Source organism: Carcharodon carcharias, assembly GCF_017639515.1.
Source record: "Carcharodon carcharias isolate sCarCar2 chromosome 37 unlocalized genomic scaffold, sCarCar2.pri SUPER_37_unloc_3, whole genome shotgun sequence".
Lineage (NCBI taxonomy): Eukaryota > Metazoa > Chordata > Chondrichthyes > Lamniformes > Lamnidae > Carcharodon > Carcharodon carcharias.
Window position 1 is genome coordinate 364654 of NW_024470768.1, and position 9010 is coordinate 373663.

General features: G+C 52.3%; 1 protein-coding gene across 4 annotated transcripts in view; it reads left to right on the plus strand.

Annotated features, from left to right (window-relative positions):
• The window catches only part of LOC121274741 (mitogen-activated protein kinase kinase kinase kinase 2-like), a 60897-nt gene that overhangs the window by 11102 nt on the left and 40785 nt on the right, over positions 1-9010 (plus strand). For all 4 annotated transcript variants that reach the window (XM_041182081.1, XM_041182082.1, XM_041182083.1 and 1 more), the window contains exons 2-5: positions 850-907; positions 4952-5042; positions 6454-6518; positions 8631-8686. In XM_041182081.1, coding sequence (XP_041038015.1) covers positions 850-907; positions 4952-5042; positions 6454-6518; positions 8631-8686 — 270 coding nt within the window. The remainder of the gene's footprint in view (positions 1-849; positions 908-4951; positions 5043-6453; positions 6519-8630; positions 8687-9010) is intronic.

The window sequence follows — 9010 nt, forward strand, 5'->3', positions numbered from 1 at the left end:
GCACTGTCGGAGGGTCAGTGCTGAGGGAGTGCCGCACTGTCGGAGGGTCAGTGCTGAGGGAGTGCCGCACTGTCGGAGGGTCAGTGCTGAGGGAGCGCCGCACTGTCGGAGGGTCAGTACCGAGGGAGTGCCGCACTGTCGGAGGGTCAGTGCTGAGGGAGCGCCGCACTGTCGGAGGGTCAGTGCTGAGGGAGCGCCGCACTGTCGAAGGGTCAGTGCTGAGGGAGCGCCGCACTGTCGGAGGGTCAGTGCTGAGGGAGCGCCGCACTGTCGAAGGGTCAGTGCTGAGGGAGAGCCGCACTGTCGGAGGGTCAGTGCTGAGGGAGCGCCGCACTGTCGAAGGGTCAGTGCTGAGGGAGCGCCGCACTGTCGGAGGGTCAGCGCTGAGGGAGAGCCGCACTGTCGGAGGGTCAGTGCTGAGGGAGCGCCGCACTGTCGGAGGGTCAGTAGTGAGGGAGAGCCGCACTGTCGGAGGTGCCTTCTTTCAGGATGAGACATTAAACTGAGACCCTGTCTGCCCTCTCAGGTGAGTGTAAAAGATCCCATGCCAGGGCCAATATTTATCTCCCAACCAACATTACTAAAAACAGATGAACTGTCTGGTTGTTATCAGTGAGATCTCTCTACATACAAGTTGCCCATGAATGTTGCAGTATTCTGTCTGTTACTCTCTGTAATGTTCAAGGTCCCTGCAGTGTGGTTCCTAACCCCATCTGCTGGGCTATTTTGGGATGTCTAGGCTGTCAGATGAATGTGTCAGTTCTGAGTTTTGACCTACTTTTTTTCCCTGTGCAGCAGGGTGGAAGGCTAGAGCTTCTCCTTTTCACTGTAATCTCCTCTCTTCTCTAGGCTCGTAACACACAGACTAGTGAACTATCAGCTGTCAAGGTCATCAAACTGGATCCCGGTAAGCTCCCAATCTATCAAACCATCAGTTAACCAGGTTTCCGGGACACTGAGGTAAAAGCAAAATCCTGCAGATGCTAGGAATCTGAAACAAAAACAGAAAACGCTGGAAAAACCTCAGCTGGTCTGACAGCCTCTGTGGATACAGAAACAGAGCTAACGTTTCGAGTCCTTGTGACCCTTCTTCGGACATTCCTCTACATTGGAGAGACCAAATGCAGACCGGGTGACCGCTTTGCAGAACACCTTCAGTCTGTCTGCAAGCATGACCCAAACCTCCCTGTCACTTGCCATTTCAACACATCACCCTGCTCTCTTGCCCACATGTCTGTCCTTGGCTTGCTGCATTGTTCCAGTGAAGCTCAGCACAAGCTGGAGGAACAACACCTCATCTTCCGACTAGGCACTTTACAGCCTTCCGGACTGAATATTGAATTCAACAATTTTAGATCATGAACCCTCTCCTCCATTCCTACCCCCTTTCCGATCCCCCTTTTTCAAATATTCATTTTTAATTTTTTTATTCAATTTTTTTCCCACTTATTTTCATTTTTTAAAATTTATTTCCATTTCCATTCATTGTTTTATCCCCAGCTTTTAGCCTATTTTCAAGCTTTTCTCCCACCACCCCACCCCCACTAGGGACATCTGTCACTGGCTCATTCTGCTTTCTGCTCTTAATGTCACCATTAGCACCTCTTTTAGCCAGTATCACCACCATCAACACCCCTTTGATCTTTTGTTTATGACATCTTTCACAATCTCTCCTTTGCCCCCACCCATCACTGGCCCTTCTATCCAGCTCCACTTGTCCCACCCCCCCTTAAACAGTTTATATTTCACCACATTTCTACTCCCCTTTAGCTCTGAAGAAGAGTCAGACGGACTCAAAACGTTAACTCTGTATCTCTCTCCGCAGATGCTGTCAGACCCGCTGAGTTTTTCCAGCACCTTGTGTTTTTATTCCACTTACTCTCCCCTTGTCCTGTCTCTTCCAACCTACATTGATGTCTCTTCCAAACCGTACATCACTTTAACAGTTTCTAGCTTCCTGGCCCTCACCATTTATTCTTCAATACCGGCATCTAATCCCTCTACACGTCCACCACCCACCAGGATGTTCTCAGAGTTCTCTGCTTCTTCCTCAAACGGAAGGTCAACCAGTTCGCATCCAACACCACCCTCCACCTGACTGAGCTTGTTCTCACTCGGAACAACTTCCCCTTCAGCTCCACTCACCTCCTCCAAATAAAAGCTGTTGCAATGGGTACCCGTATGGCTCCTAGCTCTGCCTGTCTTTTTTTGTGTGATATGTAGAACATCAATTATTCCAGTCCTACGCAGGCTCCCTTTTTCTGGTACATTGGTGACTGTATTGGGGCTGCTTCCTGCTCTCACCCCGAGCTGGAAAATTCCAATGACTTTGTTTCCAGTTTCCACCCTTCTCTTATCTTCACCTGATCCATCTCTGACTCTTCTCTTCCCTTCTTCAATTTCTGTGTCTCCATTATTGGAGATAGGCTATCTGTTAATGTTCAATACAAACCCAAAGACTCGCACAGCTACTTTTGACTACACTTCCTCATACTCCATTCCATTCTCCCAGTTTCTCTGTTGCGTCTGTTCTGATGATGTAACCTTCCACACCAGTACTTCTGATATGTCTTCCTTTTCCCTCAGGATTCCTCACCCCACCCTGACCCTGTTCACCCCATTTCCCCCACCCCTGCCCTCACCCCTTCCCCTCGCTCCCAGAGCCACATTTGGGCTTCCCTCACCCTCCCTCCCCATGGCACCAGCCTCCGTATTCAAAGGATCATCCTCTGCCTTTTCCGCCAACTCCAGCCTGATGCCACCACCAAACGCACGATTCCCCTCTCCTGTCAGCATTCCAGAGGGACTGTTCTCTCCCGGACACCCTGGTCCCCTGCTCAGTCACTTCCCCGCACCCCCCCACCCCCCCCTTCCCCCCTCCACTCCTCAACACCTCATCCCCTTCCCACAGCACCTTCCCATGCAATCGCAGGAGGTGTAACACCTACCCCTTTACCTCCTCCCTCCTCACCGTCCAAGGTCCCAAACACTCCTTCCAGGTGAAGCAGCGTTTCACTTGCACCTCCTTCAGTTTGGTCTACTGCATTCACCGATCCCAATGTGGTCTCCTCTGCACTGGGGAGACCAAACGCAGACTGGGTGACCGCTTTGCTCAATCTGCAAGCGTGACCAGTGGCTTGTCATTTTAATTCTCCGTCTTGCTCTCACGCTGACATCTCCGTCCTTGTCCTGCCATAGCGCAGCCTGGAGGAACAAGTCCCCCATCGTCCAGTTAGGCACTTTACAGCCTTCTGGACTCGACGCTGAGTTCAACAGCTTCAGCCCCGGTATCACAGAATCTTTGCAGTTCAGAAGGAGGCCATTCGACCCATCGAGTCTGCACCGGCTCCCTGAAAGAGCATCCCGCCAAGTCCCACCCCCCCTGCCTTATGCCTGTAACCTTGCACGTTCCCTCTCTTCAAGTAGCAACCCAATTCCCTTTTGAATACCTCGATTGCACCTGCCTCCACCACCCTTTCGTGGCCTTTTGAATTTCCTCTTTCTCTGTGTTTTTGTGTGTTGTTTGGGCGGCAGCTGTTGGAGAGGTTCCTGCTTTTGCCATTGATACCTCCTGTACAACTATCCCTTTTTCCTTTATCTGCCCCGTTACCCTCTCCTTTTACCCTGCACTGTCGTCCTATTTGTTATTTGACCGCTCCTCCTTTCAGCGATCACAACCCTTCCCTTCTGTCCTTTCACTGCCTTGAGACTTGCAGCATTTCCTGTTCTATTTTCAGATTTCCAGCATCCGAGTGTTGCGCTTTTGTTATCAGGTAACAGCCCGACCAGTGACCAGGCAACGAGGATATCACTTCATAGAGTGTCTCCACACTGTTACAGGTTGGAGGAATGATATGAGGCTGTATGCCTGGAGATTTTTCACAGTTACAAAGCGCCACTCAGCTACCCCAGACTGACGTCGCAGACCAACACTACCCTGTGACCCCAAAATCCCACGACCTCTTCCACCTAGAAGGACAAGGGCAGCAGATAGATGGGAACACCACCACCTGAAGTTCCCCTCCAAGTCACTCACCATTCTGACTTGGAAATATATCGCCACTCCTTCACTGTCGCTGGGTTAAAGTGCACAATGTTCAGCACCATTTATGACTCCTCAGATACTGAAGCAGTCCATGTTCAAATGCAGCAAGACCTGGACAATATCCAGGCCTGGGCTGACAAGTGGCAAGTAACATTTACACCACACAAGTGTCAGGCAATGACCATCTCCAACAAGAGAGAATCTAACCATCGCCCCTTGGCATTCAATGGCATTACCATCACTGAATCCCCCACTACCAACATCCTGGGGGTTACCATTGATCAGAAACTGAACTGGACCCAGCCATATAAATACTATGGGTACAAGGGCAGGTCGGAGGCTGGGAATCCTGTGGTGAGTAACTCACCTCCTGACTCCCCAAAACCTATCCACCATCTACAAGGCACAAGTCAGGAGTGTGATGGAATACTCCCCACTTGCCTGGATGAGTGCAGCTCCCACAACACTCAAGAAGCTCAACACCATCCAGGACAAAGCAGCCCCGCTTGATTGGCACCACATCCATAAACATTTGCTCCCCCCACCACCGACGCACAGTAGCAGCAGCGTGTGTACCATCTACAAGATGCACTGCAGGAATTCACCAAGGCTCCTTCGACAGCACCTTCCAAGTGTATGTCCACGACGGTCTAGAAGGACAAGGGCAGCAGACACATGGGGAACACCACCACCTGGAAGTTCCCCTCCAAGTCACTCACCATCCTGACTTGGAAACATATCGGCCGTTCCTTCACTGTCGCCGAGTCAAAATCCTGGAACTCCCTCCCTAACAGCACTGTGGGTGTACCTACACCACATGGACTGCAGCGGCTCAAGAAGGCAGCTCACCACCCCCCTTCACAGCTGTACAATGATGCATGTCTATTCACTCTGATCTCTCCCCAGGTGATGATATATCTTCCCTACAGTTGGAGATTACAATGATGAAGGGTTGTAAACATCAAAATATCGTTGCCTTTTTTGCCAGTTATTACAGGTGAGTGAGATCATGCTGTGCGCCCCCACCCCCAGCACCCCTGGGGCTGTGTGGAAATCATCGGTACAAACACGGGGATCACATTTTCCTTCAGTCCTCTGCATCTCACAACTGTGGCGATACAATAGCTTACTCCAATCTGCTGAGAACCCCTGGGGTATGGGGAGGGGAGTAAGAACCAGGATTCCTAAACACTATCCAGGGACCCTTTGCAGGAGAGTGTCAGGCCATTTGCATTTCACATCTCAAGGCATTTCTAACAGTGCAGCGCTCCCTCAGCACTGACCCTCCGACAGTGCGGCGCTCCCTCAGCGCTGACCCTCCGACAGTGCGGCGCTCCCTCAGCGCTGACCCTCCGACAGTGCGGCGCTCCCTCAGCGCTGACCCTCCGACAGTGTGGCGCTCCCTCAGCGCTGACCCTCCGACAGTGCGGCGCTCCCTCAGCGCTGACCCTCCGACAGTGCGGCGCTCCCTCAGCGCTGACCTTCCGACAGTGCGGCGCTCCCTCAGCGCTGACCCTCCGACAGTGCGGCGCTCCCTCAGCGCTGACCCTCCGACAGTGCGGCGCTCCCTCAGCGCTGACCTTATGACCGTGCGACGTTCCCTCAGCACTGACCCTCCGACAGTGTGGCACTCGCTCAGCGCTGACCCTCTGACAGTGCGGCGCTCCCTCAGTAGTGCACTGGGAGTACTGCTCTGGATAACGAGTTTCAAGTCTCTGGAGTGGGGCTCGAACACTCGTCCTTCTGAGTCAGAGGAGAGAGGAAGCTTCCCCGGGGTTCCGGACTGGAGCCATGCTGGGATGAATTGAGCGTCTCCTGTGCAGGTGTGAGGACCTAATCATACCTTTCAGTGCAGTATGATTCTGTGAAGTGGCGGAGGGCCTGAAAGAGTCAAGGTGTTGGGTTAGCCCCGCAGCCTTATGGTGCACTGAAGCAAAGTGCTGGAAAAACCCAGCGGGTCTGACAGCATCTGCGGAGAGAGATACAGAGTTAACGTTTCGAGTCCGTCTGACTCTTCTTCAGAGCTAAAGGGGAGTAAAAATGTGGTGAAATATATACTGTTTAAGGCGGGTGGGGACAGGTGGAGCTGGATAGAAGGCCCAGTGATGGGCGGGGGCAAAGGAGAGATTGTAAAAGATGCCCTAAACAGAAGGTGGAAGGGGTGTTGATGGTGGTGATACTGGCTAAAGGAGGTGCTAATGGTGACATTAAGAGCAGAAAGCAGAATGAGCCAGTGAGAGATGGCCCTAGTGGGGGTGGGGTGGGGGGGGGGAGGGGATTTTTGTTTGTGTTTCAGATTTCCAGCAGCCGCAGTATTTTGCTTTTAGCCTCTAGGCACCGACTGACAGGGGAGAGAGTGGAGCAGGCGGTCAATTAACTCGGGGGTCCGTGTGTTTTATCTTCCCCAGAAATAATCGAATGTGGATTTGCATGGAATACTGTGGGGGCGGATCATTACAGGACATCTACCAAAGTGAGTAGTTGCCATTTGGAGATTCCATCGGGCAAGCATACAATGGGCTGAATGGCCTCATTCTCTGGCTTAATCATTCTCAGCCACGGAAGGTGATATTAGGGACCGGGGACCAAAAGCTCAGTCATAGAGGTTGGTTTTAAAGAGTGTGTTAAAGGAGGATAGGGAGAGAGAGGGAGGTGTCGGGAGAGAATTCCAGAGCTCAGGGCCCCAGGCAGCTGAAGGCACGGCCGCCAATGGTGGAGCGATGGGAATCGGGGGATGGTCAAGAGGCCGGAATTGGAGGAGCGCAGAGATCTCAGAGGGTTGTAGTGGCTGGAGGAGGTTACAGAGATAGGGAGGGTTGTAGGGGCTGAAGGAGGTTACAGAGATAAGGAGGGTTGTAGGGGCTGGAGGAGGTTACAGAGATAGGGAGGGGTGTAGGGGCTGGAGGAGGTTACAGAGATTGGGAGGGTTGTAGAGGCTGGAGGAGGTTACAGAGATACGGAGGGTTGTAGGGTCTGGAGGAGGTTACAGAGATAGGGAGGGTTGTAGGGGCTGGTGGAGGTTACAGAGATAGGGAGTGTTGTAGAGGCTGGAGGAGGTTACAGAGATAGGGAGGGGTGTAGGGACTGGAGGAGGTTACAGAGATAGGGAGGGTTGTAGGGGCTGGTGGAGGTTACAGAGATAGGGAGGGTTGTAGGGGCTGGTGGAGGTTACAGAGATAGGGAGTGTTGTAGAGGCTGGAGGAGGTTACAGAGATAGGGAGGGGTGTAGGGGCTGGAGGAGGTTACAGAGATAGGGAGGGTTGTAGGGGCTGGTGGAGGTTACAGAGATAGGGAGGGTTGTAGGGGCTGGAGGAGGTTACAGAGATAGGGAGGGTTGTAGGGGCTGGAGGGGGTTACAGAGATAGGGAGGGGTGTAGGGGCTGGAGGAGGTTACAGGGATAGGGAGGGTTGTAGGGGCTGGAGGAGGTTACAGAGATAATGAGGGTTGTAGGGGCTAGAGGGAGGTTACAGAGATAGGGAGGGGTGTAGGGGCTGGAGGAGGTTACACAGATAGGAAGGGTTGTAGGGGCTGGTGGAGGTTACAGAGATAGGGAGGGTTGTAGGGGCTGGAGGAGGTTACAGATTTAGGGAGGGTTGTAGGGGCTGGAGGAGGTTACAGAGATAGGGAGGGTTGTAGGGACTGGAGGAGGTTACAGAGATAATGAGGGTTGTAGGTGCTAGAGGGAGGATACAGAGATAGGGAGGGTTGCAGGGGCTGGAGGAGGTTACATAGGGAGGGGTGTAGGGGCTGGAGGAGGTTACAGAGATAGGGAGGGTTGTAGGGGGTGGAGGAAGTTACAGAGATAGGGAAGGTTGTAGGGGCTGGAGGAAGTTACAGGGGTAGGGAGGGCTGTAGGGGCTGGAGGGGGCTACAGAGATAGGGAGGGTTGTAGGGGGTGGAGGAGGTTACAGAGATAGGGAGAGTTGTAGGGGGTAGAGGAGTTTACAGAGATAGGGAAGTTTGTAGGGGCTGGAGGAGGTTACAGAGATAGGGAGGGGTGTAGGGGCTGGAGGAAGTTACAGAGATAGGGAAGGGTGTAGGGGCTGGAGGAAGTTACAGGGATAGGGAGGGGACCGAGGAGCGGTTTTGAAACATGTATGAGAATTTTAAAATCAAGATGTTGCCAGACTCGGAGCAAATCAAGGTCAGTGAATGTTTAAGGTGTGGATGAAGTTCCGATCAAGCCTTGAATGGGAGGTAGTGTCTGGAATTCGCTGCCAGAAGAGGTGGTGGAAACAGTTACGATAGTGGTGTTTAAGAGGCAGCTTGACAAATACCTGAATAGGATGGGAATAGAGGGATACGGACCCTGGAAGCGCAAAATGTTTTAGTTGACAGGCAATATGATCGGCGCAGGCTTGGAGGGCCAAAGGGCCTGTTCCTGTGCTGTACTTTTCTTTGTTGTTCTTTGTAATTGGCTGCACAAGTGCTCATTGAACAAGTTAAATGCAGCAACCACGAGAGAGAGAGAGAGGAGAGATGTGCTTCTCTATGTACCAGATGTAGATCTTAGTCTACAGCACCTTCTACATTGGGTTAGACCTTGCTGTCTGCTTTCTAACAGAGTTTACCCTTTCCTCACAGTCACAGGCCCCTTGTTGGAGAAACAAATTGCCTACGTCTGCAGGGAAACACTTCAGGTAGGTGCCCTCGACATGGTTAGCTGATGTAGAGTCCATACTCACAATCAGGGGAGTAATTGTCTGACTAGGACAGTGTAGAGGGAGTTTTACTCTGTATCCAACCCCATGCTGTCCCTGTCCTGGGAGTGTTTGATGGGGACATTGTAGAGGGAGCTTTACTCTGTATCTAACCCTGTGCTGTCCCTGTCCTAGGAGTGTTTGATGGGGACAGTGTAGAGGGAGCTTTACTCTGTATCTAACCCCGTGCTGTACCTGTCCTGGGAGTGTTTGATGGGGACAGTGTAGAGGGAGATTTACTCTGTATCTAACCCTGTGCTGTAT